Raw genomic sequence first — 20,465 nt, 5'->3', positions numbered from 1 at the left:
GTGTTGTTTTGTGAGTAAAGTAAAGATAATACAATAAGAAAGAAGGAAAAAGTAGAGAGTGTTTCTGTATTTGGAAATGTGTCATTTAGAGTGAAATATTCTAAAAAGAAACATGTATCACTTACAGTAGGTAGGTAAAGAGTGAAATTGTTGAGGGGCCCAGGGGGACCAGGCCCTACATAGCTTCGCCCTTGTGTTAGTAACGTTATAGCTTCATATTTTTATACTAACAACATAATTAAATATATCAGTTACCAGTGCAATACAAAATAAAAAATAGGATGCGACCGTTGCTGATTTTATAGGTCGCATCCATGTCGAAAATCGTCGCGACGGGTATTGAAAATGCAGTCGTCACTCCAAAAATTCCGCTGCAATGGAAGCATGAATGCGGGCACAGCCACAAAAGCAACTCCATTGCAAATGCCTTGAAGCTCTCTAGCAACCGGATATTGCCCTAATTTTTTTGATTTGTGTATTAGGTGATTAATTTATTATTTTGTTTTTCATTTTTGAATGATACGATCATACTCCTTCCACCCTTTGAAAATAAGATCCACATAATTAATAATATAATATATGATAAAAATGTTTCTAATATTGAAAATAATTAATTTTGTAAGACGAATCAAATTAACAAAAATGGACTTTTTTTAGCATGGCGTTCTTTGTTTTACTAATTCGAAGAAATCTTATTTAGAAAGTGTTGGAGATATAGCTATAAAAAACAACACTAACCGGGCGTAATACAACTCGAGAGAAGAGAAAAGAAAAACAGAAACGAAAATCACAATGGGAATTCGAAACTGTAAAGAAGAACTTAGCCGAGTTGAGGAAGACCTCTTTCCACAAGACGAGATACGACCCGGTAGTGTTCTCGGTTTTGGCGTGTCGTCCCCAAAGATGAAACGGCTACGTCTTGTTTGTTGCAACACCGCAGTTGGAACGAGCTCCGGCGAACTGGAAGAGGAAGAAGGCAGAGCTTCGAAAACTATGCAGAGAGAGGAAGTATGCTTGTGATTTTCAGTGTGTGAAATGCAGTGGAATGGCTAGCCTATTTATAGGTCAAGTCACCATGCAGGGTCAACCAAGCCATGAAGGCTCATCATAGCAGATTCGTAACCGTCGGCGGTTACAAGCGTGTGGCAGGAGTGTGCCTTTCGCGTGTGGAGCGTGTGGATTTCTCATGTGGCAGCTCTGACTGTGCCACACTTGACGAGGTGTCAAGCCACTTGGATTGCTGACTCAGCGGTGGTCTAAAAAGATTACTATGGGTCCAGACCCAAGCCCAAAGACCACCCAAAGACCAATTGCCAAGATCGAGATCGGGCCAGGGCCCGCGACCGTGACCACGGGCTCGGGCGGGTGGGCGGCGGCGGCGCGCGCGTGTGGGCCCTTTCACCCATCTTGGTCCAGTATAATTATTAAGTAACATAAACTCACTTAATTTAAACACATTAAAAGATGTGTCACTTCTCATATGTGAGATAATTAACACTAGTTAATTATTCCTTAAGCTCAAACTCCAAGCTTTAATTAAAAGCTAATTATGCCTAACTTTAATCCACTATTTCTCACTCACCTGAAATCGGATTTGAGAAAGTGAATATACTACATTTATCTACGTAAAATGTAGATCGACGCTATATCATTTAATTTCAAAAAATTAAATGTCTCGTCATTTTTATTATTTGGTCAAAATCCATTGACTGGGCATATTGTACACCATGATTTCTACAACCCCCCACATGAGTGGAAATAGCCAATTGCATATGCATGCAGACACAAGCTCAACCCTCGAGAGGTATATAAGCATAAGGATAGGTAGTTGTTGGCTTTGAACCCTCCATAGTCGACACCATCGGATACACAGACAGCTTAGTAGCGCGATGCTTTGAACTAATCCCCCACGGCGTGCACCGAAATAATGGTGTTAACGCTTAAACACCTCAACCTCATCCGTTCTCACGTTTTGTGTCCATTGCGGTCTTGGACACCACTTTGGATTCATAAGTGCGTTTTATGAAGCGACCACACTTCGCACTTACATTGGTGGCTCTTTGTCAAGTACCTTGCCATACTTGGTCTCTTTGAGAACTCCATCTCTTTGAGATCCTTAAGAACCATTAAAAGTCATAGACTTAGCCTTTACCACTAGGCAAGTTCTCCAACACTCTATTGCTCTCTAGAGAATAGATATAGTTGAGTGTTTCTCATGAACTCTCATAGCTTAGTTGTCCCTTTGAACCAAATTCTTGGGATCTCCAGTCTTCATGGTTGAGTTTTTTTTTTTTTTTTTTTTTTTTACCAGTCTTCATGGTTGGGTTACCACTATGACAATTCTTTAATTTGTGGATTTCAAACCTATTCCCTTTAGCAACTTATTCATTTGATCACGGTTTAACCCTTTGGTTAGCGGATCCGCTAGATTATCTATTGACTTTACATAGTCCATTGTAATCACCCCTGTTGTGATCAAATGTCTAACGGTGTTATGTCGTCGACGAATATGTCGAGACTTACCGTTATAGAAGCCATTGTTTGCCCTTCCAATAGCCGCTTGGCTATCGCAGTGGATAAGCACTGGTGGCACTAGCTTAGACCAACATGGAATATCTTCAAGGAAGTTCTTAAGCCACTCGGCTTCCTCACCCGCCTTGTCTAAGGCGATGAACTCCGATTCCATGGTTGATCGGGCTATACATGTCTGTTTTGTGGATTTCCACGATACCGCACCACCCCCAATAGTAAAGACGTATCCACTTGTTGAAAGTGAGTCTCTATTGTCGGATATCCAATTTGCATCACAGTACCCTTCAAGTACCAGAGGGTATCTCGAGAAGTGTAGCCTAAGATTTTGAGTATGTTTTAAATATCTCAAAACCCTCACAAGAGCTCTCCAATGCTCTTTGCTTGGATTGCTCGTGTAACGACTCAACTTGTTCACGGCACAAGCAATGTCAGGTCGAGTGCAATTAGTTAAGTACATAATGCATCCGATGACCCGTGCATACTCTTCTTGTGCAACGGGCTCGTCTTTGTTCTTGCTCAAGTGAACGTCGAGTTCAATTGGAGTCTTAACCGGCGCGCCATCATAGGCTTTGAATTTATTCAATATCTTCTCAACATAATGCGATTGTGTTAAGATGATCCAATCAGACGTTCTTAGAATCTTCATTCCAAGAATTACATCGGCTAGACCCATGTCTTTCATGTCAAAGTTTCTCTTTAACATGGCCTTTGTATCGTTAATTACTTGAGTCTTGCTACCCAAGATTAACATATCATCAACGTATAGACACACTATAACATGACCGTTATTAGTGCTCTTGATGTAGACACATTTGTCGCACTCGTTGATCTTGAACCCATTTGATAACATCTCATTATCAAACTTCAAGTGCCATTGCAATGGCGCTTGTTTCAATCCATATAGAGACTTTACGAGCTTGCATACCTTTTTCTCTTGTCCAGGTACTACAAACCCTTTGGGTTGTTCCATATAGATTTCATCTTCTAGTTCACCATTTAGAAACGCGGTCTTTACATCCATTTGATGAATCTCAAGATTGTGCAATGCAGCAATAGCGAGAAGCACTCGGATAGATGTAATCCTTGTTACAGGTGAGTAGGTGTCGAAGAAGTCATGTCCTTCTTTTTGTTTAAAACCCTTTACTACTAATCGGGCTTTATACTTATCCACTGTTCCATCGGCCTTAAATTTCCTTTTAAGTACCCATTTGCAACCTAGAGGTTTCGCACCAACAGGTAGATCTACCAACACCCAAGTGTGGTTTAGCAAAATTGAATCAATTTCGCTTTGAACAGCTTCTCTCCAATGTAACCCGTCTGGGTCATCGAAGGCTACTTTTATAGATGTCGGTTCTACTTCTAACATAAAAGCAATTTAGTCAGGACCAAATATTTTTTGTGTTCCGACCCTACTACCACGTCTTAGAACTGTATCATTTGGATCGGGCCTTGCACGCTTGTGCGATTTAGGTTCCTCATCCACTGGTTTAGAACTAGTGGCTTCAATCTCCACTGGTTTAGAACTAGTGGCTTCTTCTTCAATTCTTGTCTCAGAATTGGTTAAGACTTTTTCCTTGTCTTTGCAAGGAAATGTATTTTCGAGAAATACAACATTCCTTGACTCAATTGTTGTTCCTACAGTAATAGTCGATATTTCAGACTTGTGAACAACAAATCGATATGCACTACTATTAAGTGCATATCCAATGAAGATGCAATCAACCGTTTTAGGTCCGATTGTAACTTCTTTGAACGGAGGAACCATCACCTTAGCCAAACACCCCCACACTTTGAGGTATTTGTAGGATGGCTTCCTTCTATTCCACAACTCATAAGGAGTAACATCTTTTCCTTTGAGAGGGATTTTATTCAAGATATAGTTGGCTGTCAATACAGCTTCCCCCCACATGTTATGTGGTAATCCTGAAGTCAGAAGCAGTGCATTCATCATCTCTTTTAGAGTTCGATTTTTGCGTTCTGCAACACCATTAGATTGTGGTGAATATGGTGCAGTCGTTTGATGGATTATACCACTTGCGTTGCATAACTCCTCAAACGGGGCTACATATTCGCCTCCTCTATCGCTTCGAATCATTTTGATTTTACAACCAAGTTGATTCTCAACTTCGTTCTTATAATTTTTGAACGCTTCTATTGCTTCATCTTTACTTCTTAAAAGATAAATGTAGCAATACCTTGTGCAATCATCTATGAAAGTGATAAAGTACTTTTTACCACCTCTAGTTTGCACCATCTTTAAATCACATACATCCGTGTGAATTAATTCAAGGGGTTTTGTGCTTTGTTCCACCGAGTGAAACGACAACTTAGTCATTTTTGCTTCAATACAAATTTCACATTTATCTTGGGTATCCACTTCATTAGCCTTTAGTAAATCTAAATTTACTAATCTTTTAATGGCTTTTGAATTTACATGTCCCAATCTGCAATGCCACAAGTTTGAATACTCAATCAAGTAAGATGAAGTGGATGCTTTATTATTAGCCAATGGCTTTGCAACACTGCGAGTTGCCACACTAAGTTTGAAAAGTCCATCGGTTACATAACCTTTTCCGAGTGACTTTCCAAACTTGTATAGTACAAACCTATCAGACTCGAATACTAGTTTAAACCCCTTATTAACTAGTATTGATCCTGACACTAGGTTCTTGCGGATGTCCGGGACATGCAGCACATCCTTCAAAGTGATAGTGACGCCAGACGTCATCATGAGAATCACGTTGCCAATGCCGAGGACTTTGGAAGATGCTTGATTCCCCATGTTGATCTTCCTTCCTTCAACAGCAGTGTAGGAGGCAAACTTGCTCCTATCCGAGCAGACATGAGCAGTAGCGCCGGTGTCGATGTACCAGCCACCCTTGTTATCAACAAGGTTAACTTCTTCAGTGACCACAACAATGAGGTCGTTTTCATCCCAGTCTTTGAACTCCTTCTCAACGACGTGGGCTGCCGGCTTCTTCTTCTTGCTGCGGCAGTCTTTGGCAAAGTGGCCCGGTTTTCGACATGAGCTCATTGAGTACAACAAGTACTCAGCCCTGCATATGTTTTTCCCTATGTGCAGGTTGAGCGGGATGTTGCGGTGGATGTTGAGTTGGCCTAGGAACTTTGGATGCGTTGTGTCTTCATACATAGATGTCATCCTTGACTCTCTTTAAACCTTATTTCCGCTGCTATATTTTTGAACTATGCCTCAAGACTTTATTCTGTTTCGTACTGTGTTTGAGCATGTTTGATTGTGTTAGGCGTTAATCTGATGTTTACCCTGTTACTCTGAAATGGTTTTTCGTGAACTAAACCAAATGTTTTCTTTTGGAAGTTAATTGGATTTTAATATTTATTTTCTCCGCTGCTTCTTTTGAAAAATCCTTTGCCATAAGTCATTGCTAATTAATAATAAATTTATAACATTAAGTTTCTTTAAACTAAAAATTTATTGTCTAAACTTTTAATGAACTAAAATATTATTCCTTTAAACTAATTAAGTTTTCATATAAACTGTTATCCCGTGGTCACGATCGCCTCGTTTGTAGTACCTCTAGTTTGGACGGTCGTGACAGTGGCCGGAACGGTGGATGCGGCAGTGGCCGGAGTGGTGGCAGAGGTGCTGTTGACGTTGGTCAACATTTCCACCAAAGGTTTAAGTTTCGAAAGTTTTTAATTCGTTTTCTGAAAGTCTAAGGTCTTCTGTAGTGTATATCTCGTCTTGCGATTGTTGGAGATATGGCTATAAAAAACAACACTAACCGGGCGTAATACAACCCGAGAGAAGAGAAAAGAAAAACAGAAATGAAAATTACAATGGGAATTTGAAACTGTAAAGAAGAACTTAGCCGAGTCGAGGAAGGCCTCTTTCCGCAAGACGAGATACGCCCCGGTAGTGTTCTCGGTTTTGGCGTGTCGTCCCCAAAGATGAAACGGCTACGTCTCGTTCGTTGCAACACCGCAGTTGGAACGAGCTCCGGCGAACTGGAAGAGGAAGAGGGCAGAGCTTCGAAAACTATGCAGAGAGAGGAAGTATGCTTGTGATTTTCAGTGTGTGAAAATGCAGTGGAATGGCTAGCCTATTTATAGGCCAAGCCACCATGTAGGGTCAACCAAGCCATGAAGGCTCATCATGGCAGATTCGTAACCGTCGGCGGTTAACAGCGTGTGGCAGGAGTGTGCCTTTCGCGTGTGGAGCGTGTGGTTTTCTCACGTGGCAGCTCTGACTGTGCCACGCTTGACGAGGTGTCAAACCACTTGGATTGCTGACTCAGCGGTGGTCTAAAAAGATTACTATGGGTCCAGACCCAAGCCCAAAGACCACCCAAAGAACAATTGCCAAGATCGAGATCGAGATCGGGCTCGGGCGGGAGGGCGGCGGAGGCGGCGCGCGCGTGTGCGCGTGTGGGCTCTTTCATCCGCCGCCCGCCCGCGTGTGGGCTCTTTCACCCATCTTGGTCCACTATAATTATTAAGTAACATAAAGTCACTTAATTTAAACACATTAAAAGATGTGTCACTTCTCCTATGTGGGATAATTAACACTAGTTAATTATTCCTTAAACTCAAACTCCAAGCTTTAATTAAAAGCTAATTATGCCTAACTTTAATCCACTATTTCTCACTCACCGGAAATCAGATTTGAGAAAGTGAATATATTACATTTATCTACAAAAAATGTAGATCGACGCTATATCATTTAATTTCACAAAATTAAATGTCTCTTCATTTTTATTATTTGGTCATAATCCATTGACCGGGCATATTGTACACCATGATTTCTACAACCCCCCACATGAGTGGAAATAGCCAAATGCATATGCATGCAGACACAAGCTCAACCCTCGAGAGGTATATAAGCATAAGGATAGGTAGTTGTTGGCTTTGAACCCTCCATAGTCGACATCATCGGATACACAGGCGGCTTAGTAGCGCGATGCTTTGAACTAATCCCCCACGGCGTGCACCGAAACAATGGTGTTAACGCTTAAACACCTCAACCTCATCCGTTCTCACGTTTTGTGTCCATTGCGGTCTTGGACACCACTTTGGATTCAGAAGTGGGTATTATGAAGCAACCACACTTCGCACTTACATAGGTGGCTCTTAGTCAAGTACCTTGCCATACTTGGTCTATTTGAGAACTCCATCTCTTTGAGATCCTTAAGAACCATTAAAAGTCATAGACTTAGCCTTTACCACTAGGCAAGTTCTCCAACACTCTATTGCTCTCTAGGGAATAGATATAGTTGAGTGTTTCTCATGAACTCTCATAGCTTAGTTGTCCCTTTGAACCAAGTTCTTGGGATCTCCAGTCTTCATGGTTGGGTTACCACTATGACAATTCTTTAATTTGTGGATTTCAAACCCATTCCCTTTAGCAACTTATTCGTTTGACGCCGCCACCGACGGAGGGTATGCTTGCTCAGAACACCAAGTCACTACCCAGTGGCAAGGACCTTATGCACCTTCACAAAGGGGTGCCTCTTCCTAGTAATCCCCTATGGCAACGGAAGGAGACAAAATGTAACCTTTCTTTGACTATAGAGGTTTACTCCATCCCGAAAAGAACGCATCACCAGACTCTGAACCAACTCCTTCTTGAAGCTAAGGGTTCAAGGCAGCAGGTGGATGAGAAGAGACAAGTAGACCGAGGGACCATGCCAGCCGCAGAAGCAAGCAAGACTGTGGGAGGCAGCCAAATTAAAGCAGAGGAAGGAAGTGTTCTTCCTCCTCCGAAGAAGGACCACCATACCAATCAAGGTGTGAAAGTCCACTAACGCCGCCAGCGTAAGTCTTCCCCTCCCAAGGAGAAAAAGAATAAAAATTCCAAAGAGGAGGAGCTCCAATAAACGTAAGAACCATGGAGGCAATAAGGAAGGCGTGCAACATCCCCTGATCCAACCATCCAAAGGCAACAGTATCACTCTCAACTATGTTTCTTTGTGCAAATTGCGTTTTGACTCCACTCTCACACTTAGTTCTAAGTCGAGACTAAGTGTGAGAAGTTTATGGAAAATTGTTTTTAGTTTTGCTTAAGTGTTTTGTGTTTCTTAGCATGTTTTGATTATTGGCACCGCCTCATACTTAGCCTAATGCTTGGTCTAAGTGTGAGAAGTTTCCCTTGTTTGTTTTTGTGCAAATTGCCTGTACCTAACCCTTCTTTCCACTGCATCCAGTCCCTCGAGGACGAGCTCATATGCAGTGGGGATGGGGGACGGGTTAGTTACAGAAAATTCATACATGCTAAAATTTTTCAAAAATAACAAATTTTAGATAGCAATAAGATAGTAAATATGCATGAAATCGGATAAATGAAAGACTTGATTACTTCGTGGAAGAGTTAGAGAAAGGATTCAGTACGCTCACATGTAAAACTTAATTGCAAAAACTTGATCAATTTGAATGACGCAAGTATGATGGAATCGCTCAATTTCTAAACCAACTGTGAAGCCTCTCTATATGTGAGTTATAAGCCAAAAGTAGAACACTTTCTACTACTCTTTACAAAAGAAAAATTACGAGAGGCTAACTTTTAATATTGAGATGAAAATTGCACAAGTAGTGAGGACTAACCATGAGACTGGAGGAAATTAGGATTTAACCAGTTGAGCCGTTTTTCTTCCTTCGTTCCACGAACCTGCCTCATTACTAAAGGCACCCCTTAGTTAGCCACTTTGTGCCCATACACTCTTACCCATTCTTTGAAACCTTAAAACCAAAAATTTTCGTATCACATGAGGGAAGAGGGTCAAGGAGATGAAATTTATCAAGGGGAACAAAAGGGGGTAGCAATAGAATAAAAAAAATTAAAAGGTAGCCGGATCGATCAAGTTAGACAATCAGGTTGATCATATTAAAAAATTGAGAAAAGGTTTAAGAAAAGAAAGGGGCAGGAAATAGTTGCAACCTGACCCAGGAAAAAAATAAAATAAAGCCGAAAGTTATAAGGCTAAGGGTCAACATTGACCGAGAAGGAGCATCAAGTGGAAGAAGAAATAAACACCCCAAATTTGATCCAGCAAGTTTAGTCAAATCTTTGGCTTTTTGACTTATGTGATTTTTTCTTTTAAACTTAGAACCCCTAGGACCCTACCATAACAAGTTACTACCCCTGAGCCCTGTTACAACCCGAAACAAAGACCTTAAGGAACTATCTTGTGCAGTCCGATTCAAAGTATTAAATTTGTAGCAACACCGAGTGAACAGTCCTAACATCTCTGGTGAGAAATGAGTGACTGAGTGAATCCAACAGTGGTTTTTAAATTGAGCAATCTTGACAAGCTGACTCCTTGATCAAGCAGAAGCGTAAAAGCAAAAAACATAAGCTACTGGTTAATGGTATGACCTCGACCTCAGGTATGATTGTTGGAAAATTATTCGGTCCAATGCATACATGTGAATACGTGTTTTTAGTTCTTGTTCTTCTTTCTTTTGCTTGTGAAATAAGTAAACCATGCCTGAAATTTGCCTTATCTTTTTCTTTTTCTTTTTCATTCTCTTTATACTTGAGGACAAGTATGTTTTAAGTGTGAGCAGTTTGATAAGGCTCATTTCATGCATCGGTTTTGGGGGTAAAACATATACTACTTGATCGGTTTATCGCGCAAACAAGTGTTAAAATGTGCAGAAATGCTACTTGTCCAAGGCAGCAAGGCCGAACTGATCAAGCACGTACAAAAGGCGAAAAAGGCCAAAAATCGGGGGAGTTGATCAAGGGGCGAGGTCAAGCAGTTAAAGTGGGGACCGCTGGTTTCTAGAAGGAAAACGTGAGGAAATGAGCTGGATGTGGCGCACCATTCTGTTACCCAGGACGACGTTCTAGAAGGGGACACATGCTAGCTTATGAAGACGCCAGGACGAACCGATCAGAAATTTGTTATCCAAAAGCGTTGTTATTCTAGAAGAAAGAGCACGTAGCAATCAATGAGTCGCTCATCCTCTGCATGAGTGAATATTCCCTGTCAAGATCGTTATCCAGCTGGAGGCCGAATCGAGCTTATAAATAGAGGCTGCGCCAACACAAGAAAGTATCCAAGACTTTACTTTCCGCCTAGTTTAGCTTAGTTCAGCTCTCTAGCTTAGTTTAGCTTAGTTCGGCTCTCTTAGCTTAGTTTAGTTCAGATCTCTAGTTTAGCTTAGATAGCGTAGTTAAAAGGGCGACCGAAGGGAGCGCTGCAGAATAACCATTTCTGTCGGCATAACTTAAGTTTCCCGCTGAGATTCTTCTCAGTTTCCGCTTTCTTTATTTTCGAAGTGTTAGCTTAGTTTATTTTCACGCTGTAATCGTATCTTAGTTTAATCGAAGTTATTCTCTCTTTTGAATCGCGCATTCACTTTTCTGTTATTACCTGCAATTTACTTGACCCAGTGTTTAAATTTCCGTTGATCAAGCTAGCTAGTTTGAATTCTGCCTAGATAAAAACCGTAGTTAAAACTCCCAAGTTAAAGCGTGGCAGCAGCCAACCCCCTGTTCACTACTCACACACTAGACACACCAACTTCTCTGTGGGATCGACCCCGAACTTGCCGCTTTACTGTTAAAATAGTGCGAAATCGGGAGTTATAAATATTATCTTTGGCGCGTTTCGGTTCGAGGATTGATTCGATTAAGTAGCAACGACAATTTGCTAACTGGTCCAACCGATTCAGTTATCCTCCATATAACTTGATCCAATCTTAATCCGCGCGTTTCCGATCCCGCCATCCAGCTAGGTGGAAGCTTCTCAATGGTCGTGCCCGTTGTAAAGTTGTCGGGCAACGCCATTCCTTCGACAGCAAGTTCATGGATAATCATTTGGAACTCCTGAACTTGTTCCATGACTGGTCTTGTATCGATCATTTTGTAGTCAAGGAACTTAGCTATTACAAACTTTTTGTTTCCCGCATTATCACTACGGTACTTTCTCTCTAGGTTTTCCCACACTTGCCTAGAGGTGTTTACAACTAAGTATACATTGTATAAACTATCATCTAAAGCATTTAGAATAAAGTTTTTACAAAGGTAATCTCCTCTGTGCCATGAATCATAGTGGGCCATGACCTCGATGTTCGTCTCTTGGTCACTTGGCGCGGGCGGCTCTTCTTCTGTGAGGAAGTTCACGACGCCCAATGTTGTCAAGTAGAACAACATCTTTTGGTGCCACCTCTTGAAGTCCGAACCTCCAAACTTTGGCGGCTTCTCGGTGGGTGGCATCATTCTTGGTGCCATTGGTGCCGGATTGACCCCATGGAAGGAGCCTATCCCGTTGCCCCCGTAGGAGCGAACAGTTGGGTTGGGCATAGAACCCCCCAAGTTCGTGTTGGGCATAGTGCCCCCACATTGGTGTTGGGCATAGTGCCCCCCACATTCGTGTTGATCCCGAAAGATCCAACACTAGTATTGAGCCCGAAGGCACCAACACTCGATCCATTAAAGGATCCGAAGGAATCACTAAAAGTGGAACCAACCGAACCACAAAAGGTGGAACCAGTAGACGCCCCAAAAGGGTTGTCCCAAACCCATGGGACAGTTGATGAGGCGGCTGGGAAGCCAGGGGTCGGCATCATGGAGATGGTGGATGCATTGCGAGATGCGGCAGTGGCCGGAGTGGTGGCAGAGGTGCTGTTGACGTTGGTCGACATTTCCAGCAGAGGTTTAAGTTTCGAAAGTTTTTAATTCATTTTCTGAAAGTCTAAGGTCTTCTGTAGTGTATATCTCGTCTTGCGATTGTTGGAGATATATCTATAAAAAACAACACTAACCGGGCGTAATACAACCCGAGAGAAGAGAAAAGAAAAACAGAAACGAAAATTACAATGGGAATTCGAAACTGTAAAGAAGAACTTAGCCGAGTCGAGGAATGCCTCTTTCCGCAAGCCGAGATACGCCCCGGTAGTGTTCTCGGTTTTGGCGTGTCATCCCGAAAGATGAAACGGCTACGTCTCATTCGTTGCAACACCGCAGTTGGAACGAGCTCCGGCGAACTGGAAGAGGAAGAGGGCATAGCTTCGAAAACTATGCAGAGAGAGGAAGTATGCTTGTGATTTTCAGTGTGTGAAATGCAGTGGAATGACTAGCCTATTTATAGGCCAAGCCACCATGCAGGGTCAACCAAGCCATGACGGCTTATCATGGCAGATTCGTAACCGTCGGCGGTTACAAGCGTGTGGCAGGAGTGTGCCTTTCGCGTGTGGAGCGTGTGGATTTCTCACGTGGCAGCTCTGACTGTGCCACGCTTGACGAGGTGTCAAGACACTTGGATTGCTGACTCAGCGGTGGTCTAAAAAGATTACTATGGGTACAGACCCCCAAAGACCACCCAAAGACCAATTGCCAAGATCGAGATCGGGATCGGGCCTGGGCCCGCGGGCGGCGGCGGCGGCGCGCGCGTGTGAGCTCTTTCACCCATCTTGGTCCACTATAATTATTAAGTAACATAAAGTCACTTAATTTAAACACATTAAAAGATGTGTCACTTCTCCTATGTGGGATAATTAACACTAGTTAATTATTTCTTAAGCTCAAACTCCAAGCTTTAATTAAAAGCTAATTATGCCCAACTTTAATCCACTATTTCTCACTCACCGGAAATCGGATTTGAGAAAGTGAATATACCACATTTATCTACGTAAAATGTAGATCGACGCTATATCATTTAATTTCACAAAATTAAATGTCTCATCATTTTTATTATTTGGTCAAAATCTATTGATCGGGTATATTGTACACCATGATTTCTACAGAAAGTTTGGAAAACAACATTATGTAGTCAATCTTTGTTTCGTAAAATACAAAAAAAATGCAACGCATTCAAATAATTCCATTTTTGGAGTTTGGATAAAGGCAAAAATTTGTTCACGAACACGTAGTATGATTGTACCGGTCATACACGCCACTAATATTGTTCATTTTCCCGATATTTTACCAATAAAAATCATTATATCTTCATATTATATTTCATATATTATCAAGAACCAATTAAATCAATGCATACGTGGCGGAATATGATTCGTCAAAACCGGTAGAGAGCATAATTGCGGTTTGGGGTAGACGGAAAGTGAAGGGTTTAATTCAATCTAAAAATTCTGTATTTAAAATCCGTTGCTTGAAGAGATACATTCAGATTCAGGTGCAGCTCTCTCTCTCTCTCTGACTTTGCGTAGCATCCCTTGTAATTCGCATATAAGGTATGGCTGATATTTCGTGATTCTGTTTCCGATTAATTTCGTTTTGTGCAAGTGAATTTTGAATTGTTTTGGTGTAGTACGACTGGATTATGTGATTCACGTTGAATATGATTTCCGATACCTTTTCTGATCTGGTTGGCGATTTTGCTTCGACCGAGCTGATCGAACTAGCCTCAGCTTGAATCACCTGCGAATTGTCTTTGTGTCTCTAGGTCAATGCCAAAATTTTGAAATTAGTGAAAAACATAAAATCTGCTGTGTTTGTTACTGCTGCTGATTGAACAATTATTGGTCAATTTATTTGTTATCACGATTTGAGACGAATTATTGAAGGTCAACGCTGATTTTGGAGCATATGTTGTGTCAGTTCAGTTCATAAGGTCAAAGCTGATTTTTAGATTGACTTCAAATGTAACGAAATTTCAAAACTATTTGGACCAAGAGATTAGTAGCTAAAGCAATACTTCTAATGTCAGTTGCTAACCACTACCTAAAAAATTAGTGCTTTTGGGATTAATCCAAGTTTTGCAGAAAAGATTGGTTTTAGTGAAGGAAACATCTTAAGAGATTGTTGTCTAGAAACTAAAGATTCCCAAATTTTGTTTAATTCGATCCTTTGATGAATTCTCAGTCATAAGTTTTACTTGTCTTGATTTTCCTCCAATATTATGCTGGCAATTTAGTGCTAGTTATGATATTGTATCCCTTTTTTCCATTTGTCTTTCATAATTTGGGTGAACAATTATTGTTTTTGCAGTATGGACAGAAGGGTACTATTACTTCTAGCCGTGCTCAGCAGCTGCTGGTGCTGTAATGCTAGAGACCTGACAGGTAATTAAGTTGGTGAGAACATTGATATTGTTAAACTTGGTTATATCAAGTACTTGGTTTATTTAGCAGCTGGTGTAAATTGAAGAGATGGTCTTGCCGTATTGTATTTGTGAGCTCAATTTAATGAGACAAGTAGATTTAATTTTTAGTTTTTTATGCTTCCCCATCTTACTTTGAATCTTTGGCGCACCTAAAAACTAAAAAAGTAAGCTCCACCTTGTAGAAACTCTAAAACTATCGAAAAGAGGTTGTGTTTTTCTCCCATCTTTTGGACATGTGAGACGTCCTCCTGGTCTTTCAAGAGGGCTTGTGATAAAATTTGTCTTGACATTCAATGATTCAATGCCTTTATTGTTGTAAACCACACTAGCAAGGTTTGACCTTGGAAAGTTGTTGGCTGCTAGAATCATTCTCCCAAAACAAGTTTCCTTATTGATAAAGTTTATGTACGGAGAACATCTGTTTCCCATTCAATGCCTGATTCATTTAATTTCTACTCTGTTAGTAATTTTCTGAAGATAAGGTGTCATATTTTTTAGGATTTTTAGAAATAGATTCTGGCAAATAATAATGCTGGTCCTCTGTTGGCAGTTCTACAATCAAATGACAGGACAGATGCTCTCTATGTGCAAGAAGTTACCAAGAATGAAGATTTTTGTGAATTGTGTGAAGAATTTGCTTCTGATGCTCTTAATTACCTTACACAAAATAAAACCCAAGCAGAGATTATCACTATTCTTCACAAATCCTGCTCAAAGATACCTTCCTTCAAGCAGCAGGTACTGGAAAATATGTTAAGCATGGCTGCCTGCTGAAATAGAAAGTTGTGACTATTTTGTTGAATTTTCTACCCTCTCAATAACCTATCTAATGTAGTGCTATGCACGAGTTTCTTTATCCAGCTATTGGAAACATCAAATAAATTAGCATTGTGGTAATGAAAATGGATAGTAGACTGTTCTAATAGTGTTTGTCTGCAAATTAAGGCCCATTAGATTAATATTATGGGATGGCTACTTCAAAAATATTAGGACCTCTCTTTGTCTTATAATTAAGTTTCTGCAGCAGCTAGTTCTTGAGCATAATATATATTATTGTTTTTTCTTGTATATCTATATAATCACAGTATGTGTGGTCATTCTTGCAGTGCATTGTTTTGGTGGACTATTACGCACCTCTGTTTTTCTTAGAGGTTTCCTCTTTAAACGCCAAAGATTTCTGCCGAAAGGTTAATCTTTGTGAAGACCGCATTTCCAAGTCTCAAGAACTCCCTAAAGATAAATGTGATCTATGCCATACTGTTGTTGCAGAGGCTTTACTGAAGTTGAAAGATCCAGACACTGAGGTAGATTTTGGAAATTGCACCAACATATCTTACACGGAATATAACTCACTTCTATACTGCTGATCACCGGTGCTTGCATGCATGTAATCCAAAATATATTTCCTTCACGTTTTGGTTCCATATGCTAGTTGTCTACTTGGATTGAGGTCCAATTTCTTGAAAGCGCAGATACTATTGGAATTTGTTAGGTTGAAATCGTTCTTTGCATTCTTTTTTATAGTTTCCTTAGTTGTGACGAGATTGCTTCCTATCGATCAAGATAAATCTCAAATACTACCACTTATTATATGTTTCACTTGAACAATTTCTATTAGTAGAAGAAAAATGATATATTTCTCCTTTCATGATCTGCATTCAAATGAAAAACATATTCATCAACATGCCAAACTACCGCTGGACCCCAAGGGTAAGCTCCCGACTTCTTGCAATTGAATATTAGACAGTACATGCATCTAACTAGTTATTTCTACTCCCCACGCTGCCATACTTGGCTCTATTTGTCCCGCGACGACCTTCCTTAATTATATGAGCTGATTATGTTTATTTCTTTCAGTTGGAAATACTTGAGATGCTTCTGAAGGCGTGTGACTCTATCGGGAAAAATGCCAAAAAGGTACTACTTACTACTCATCTGTAAAATACCACATAGTCATGATCTAAGATGTTAAATAATCTCAAGCAAACACCGTTCACAAGTAGCTCGTGCAAAATGCCTTGCCATTTGGCATTATGTGGACCGAATATTACCTTACCCAAAATTTTATGGATTTGGTCATGTGCATTTTTTGCAGTGCAAGAAGTTAGTTTTCGAGTATGCGCCTGTTATCCTCATCAATGCCGAGCAGTTCCTGGAAACGAGTGATCTATGCACCATACTACATGCCTGTGATTCAGCTGCAGTGGTCACTGAGGAAGTATCACTGGGTACGGAGGCATCCACGCACGCATCATCTTAGATTACCCGGTTTTCGCCAGTTTGCAAAAATCTGTTTCAATGCTGTAAGAAAATCGTCCGTTTATATTGTGCATACTAAACGGAACTCTGCTATGTTGTAAATCATATCACACATTCTGTCATCTTCAAACTGTATTTTCTCTCACAATTTATAAAAGTATAATTGCTTTGGCACTTCTGGAGATAATTGCTTTATATATTAAAATTCATGTTATCTAAGGAATGGAGAGTATAAAAATAAAGATGTTTCAAAAACAAATTCGTTAAATTTATTCCCATGTATGATTAAAAATATTCCAACCATTAATGAGTAATGACTCCCCTCTAATTTCGTAGGATAGATTATTTTCCTTTAATTAACAGCTCATTGATGATTAGCAATTTTGCACTTACTATATTAATCCCAGCTTCAGAAAAGCACACGCACACACTCAAAACCAAACAACAAACCTCTTTCTTGAATTCGATAGCCCTACGTCTCTTTTCAGACTGATTTTCCAATTGAAAAAGGTACCTAAATATGCAGATTCATTCCATTTCTGTTATATGCATGCCTCCTATTTTTTAGTACTGTTAATCAGATCCAATCATTGTTTGTGATTTCCCTTTTTGTATGTTTGATGTAATTTAGGAACCTTGCATTATTGTTAGCCGAGAATTGGATGCAATTAGAGCCTTTTTTAGGGGTAAAAGCTTTTATTTGTTGAAATGTAGATGATTTTGTTAGATTGTATGCAATTTGTGAAAAAAATTTGATCTTGTTGAATCTTTTATAGCTTGGTGAAAATTAATCATAATTCCACGAAATGGTTTTTATGTTTTTCACCAATTGTAAACCTCAACTGGGAGTTTTGATCTAGAATCTCCAATTTTGATGGAAAGATCAATTTTTTCATAAATTTTGGGTTTGTTTTCAGGTTAAACGCCCAAATTAATTCGTATCTAGGGTTTTGAAACCTTGAAATTTGTATTGTGTTGTTCAAGACAGAGACCAGGGAATGCAGAAAGATGTGCTTTCTGGCTATAAGGTCTCTATCCAACTTTGATCAGGTCGAAGCTCGATCCGAGCTGCCCGTCTTTGTCTTCGATGAGATTGGACAGTTAAGTCCTCGTTCCACCAGTGAGAAGACGACACTGGTTAGGTATTCGTGGAAGCAGACTGGCTCGTATGATGATGTTCGTGAAGACGGTGGAGTTTTTGCTTTCTTGAAGTTTCGTTCGTACGGCTGAGTTAGTTGGTAAGCTAGTGTTATAAGAATGGATAGTAAAGGGGGTGTATTGATGCAAAGGTACGAGTTTGGGAAGTTGCTCGGGCAAGGTACCTTTGCGAAGGTCTACCACGCGAGAGATATCAAGAACGAAGAGAGTGTGGCGATTAAAGTGATTGACAAGGAGAAGTCTGTGAAGGTTGGGATGATGGAACAGATCGAGCGAGAGATTTCTGTGATGAAACGCGTTAGGCATCCGAATATGGTGCAGCTTTACGAGGTTATGGCCACCAAGGCGAAGATCTATTTCGTGATGGAGTTTGCTAGAGGAGGTGAGCTTTTCCATAAGGTGGCGAAGGGGAAGATGAGGGAGGATGCTGCGAGGAACGTCTTCCAGCAGCTGATCACGGCTGTTGATTTCTGCCATAGCAGGGGCGTTTACCACCGGGATCTCAAACCCGAGAACCTACTGCTGGATGAGCAGGGTAACTTGAAAATCTCTGACTTTGGATTGAGTGCAATAGCAGAATCGAAGCAGCAAGACGGATTGCTTCACACAACGTGTGGAACGCCTGCCTATGTTTCGCCTGAGGTGATCAGCGGACGAAGATATGATGGGGCAAAGGCAGACATCTGGTCTTGTGGTGTGATCTTGTATGTGTTGTTATCGGGTCACCTTCCGTTCCATGACTCGAACTTGATGGAAATGTACCGGAAAATAGGCAAGGCGGTGTTCAAGTGTCCGAACTGGGTGACACCCGATGCGCGCAATCTGATTTGCAAGATCTTGGATCCGAATCCGAACACTAGGATCTCCATATCCAAGATTATGGAGAATTCTTGGTTTCGTAGAGGTCTCAAATCAAAATTCTCAAGAAGCGGATGCATCAGCACGAGAGAACCGATTCTTGATACAGACACGAAGGCTGAGCCATCAAAGCCAACGAATCTGAATGCGTTCGAGATAATCTCCCTCTCAGCTGGCTTTGACCTCTCTGGCTTGTTCAAGGGCAGTGAGCCGAAAAAGGAAATCAAGTTCACGTCCAACAAGACCGCCAAAGCCATCATCTCGAAGCTAGAGGAAGTGGCCACGCGCGTGAAGATGAAGGTGACGAAGAAGGATGGAGGGCGTCTTAGATTCGATGGATTAAGGGAGGGGAGAAAAGGGGTGGTGTCCATCGATGCGGGGATCTTTGAGGTCGGCCCGGATTTCCATTTAGTCGAGATGAAGAAGGCGAACGGAGATACGTTGGAGTATGAGAAGCTGGTGAAGAAGGTGATAAGGCCATGTTTGAAGGATATTGTTTGGACATTGCAAGGGGAGCAACAGACAGAGGAAACTCAGTTTCTGACATGATAAATTAGATTTTATGGATTGTAATTTAGATATTATTATGTGCTCTATTTTCTTGGCAAGATTTGAATTTTGTTAGGCGTTTGCCTTTATGTTAATTTTCTTATTATATCAGTACTACTTCTTATCTCACAATGGAGCTAAAATTAAAATCTCCCTTGTTTAGAAAAGAAGGAAAATATGTACAATGGTAATTTCACTCTTCACAACAGGATGTATTATTATGTACAAGTTAGTTAATTATTTCGCTTACTTATTTACATCTTTCAAACCTTAGGCTATGAGTCCTCTTAATTGTTATATTCAACTTTTCGAAATAAATATCCCGGTTTGATGTCTCATTGTTATCTCCTAAGAGTTTCTCCAACAAGGTATTATACCTTTTTAAATTTAAAAGAGATCTTTATCTCTTCTTCACACAAACTTCCTAGTTATTTTCGTATATCTTTTCAATTAACCTTCTTCCCTTAGAATCCATTACTTTTTAAAAAGATATATTTACCTTTTTGAAGAAATCAATTTTTCTCAATTTACCTCTATCACTTGGAGGGGAGAGGTAAATGGTGAGATAAAGTCTAATAACTATCATATTTGAATAATCTTATCAATGTAAATTTAATCTTATCGATTTAAAATTTTAGTAAAATTATCTTAGACATATTATAGGAAACCAAAAAAAGAATTGTCTACTAAAAAATTTAATGAAGCAATCGTGTGTTATATATTGTCTCATACTATTCAATTTTACAATAAAACAATAAATAGTGCAAAATTGGAATATGAGACAATATATAACACAAGACTAATTCCCCCCTCTCTCTCCTCTTCTGAATGCTCTTAAGGTCAAGGACAAATCTTAATTTCATAAAATTTTGTCCGATTTTTTAGGGCAGATTAGTGATCGTCTATTACAAATTCATTCGTACTCTTATTTTGTTTTTCTCATGAATCAAGGTATTTGTGATGAAGTTAATTATTTATTTTTGTGGGGAGACATTAATGCGAAAAGAGATGGGAAGAGCTGTGTTGTTTTATTAAATGGAGTTCCAAATCAATGTATGAATGTTA

At 40.2% G+C, this 20,465-nt stretch overlaps 2 protein-coding genes across 4 annotated transcripts; both read left to right on the top strand.

The window, feature by feature from the left end:
* Positions 1 to 13,554: 13,554 nt before the first annotated feature.
* Positions 13,555 to 17,009, top strand: LOC121746817 (prosaposin-like). Of its 2 annotated transcripts, none has more exons than XM_042140755.1 (6): positions 13,555 to 13,704; positions 14,462 to 14,535; positions 15,127 to 15,314; positions 15,683 to 15,880; positions 16,434 to 16,493; positions 16,672 to 17,009. In XM_042140755.1, the coding sequence occupies exons 2-6, from the start codon at positions 14,463 to 14,465 to the stop codon at positions 16,834 to 16,836; spliced, it is 684 nt and encodes a 227-aa protein (XP_041996689.1). In that variant the 5' UTR covers positions 13,555 to 13,704; position 14,462; the 3' UTR covers positions 16,837 to 17,009. The 2 variants fall into 2 exon arrangements, with proteins under 2 accessions (XP_041996689.1, XP_041996697.1); XM_042140763.1 differs by having other exon boundaries at positions 13,565 to 13,646.
* Positions 17,010 to 17,100: 91 nt separating this feature from the next.
* Positions 17,101 to 19,668, top strand: LOC121746802 (CBL-interacting protein kinase 2-like). Of its 2 annotated transcripts, none has more exons than XM_042140743.1 (2): positions 17,101 to 17,345; positions 17,820 to 19,668. In XM_042140743.1, the coding sequence occupies exon 2, from the start codon at positions 18,093 to 18,095 to the stop codon at positions 19,398 to 19,400; it is 1,308 nt and encodes a 435-aa protein (XP_041996677.1). In that variant the 5' UTR covers positions 17,101 to 17,345; positions 17,820 to 18,092; the 3' UTR covers positions 19,401 to 19,668. The 2 variants fall into 2 exon arrangements, with proteins under 2 accessions (XP_041996677.1, XP_041996669.1); XM_042140735.1 differs by having other exon boundaries at positions 17,753 to 19,668.
* The last annotated feature ends 797 nt before the right edge of the window (positions 19,669 to 20,465 follow it).

Source organism: Salvia splendens, chromosome 1 (assembly GCF_004379255.2).
Source record: "Salvia splendens isolate huo1 chromosome 1, SspV2, whole genome shotgun sequence".
Taxonomy (NCBI): Eukaryota; Viridiplantae; Streptophyta; class Magnoliopsida; order Lamiales; family Lamiaceae; genus Salvia; species Salvia splendens.
This window is presented reverse-complemented; position numbering and strand designations above follow the sequence as displayed.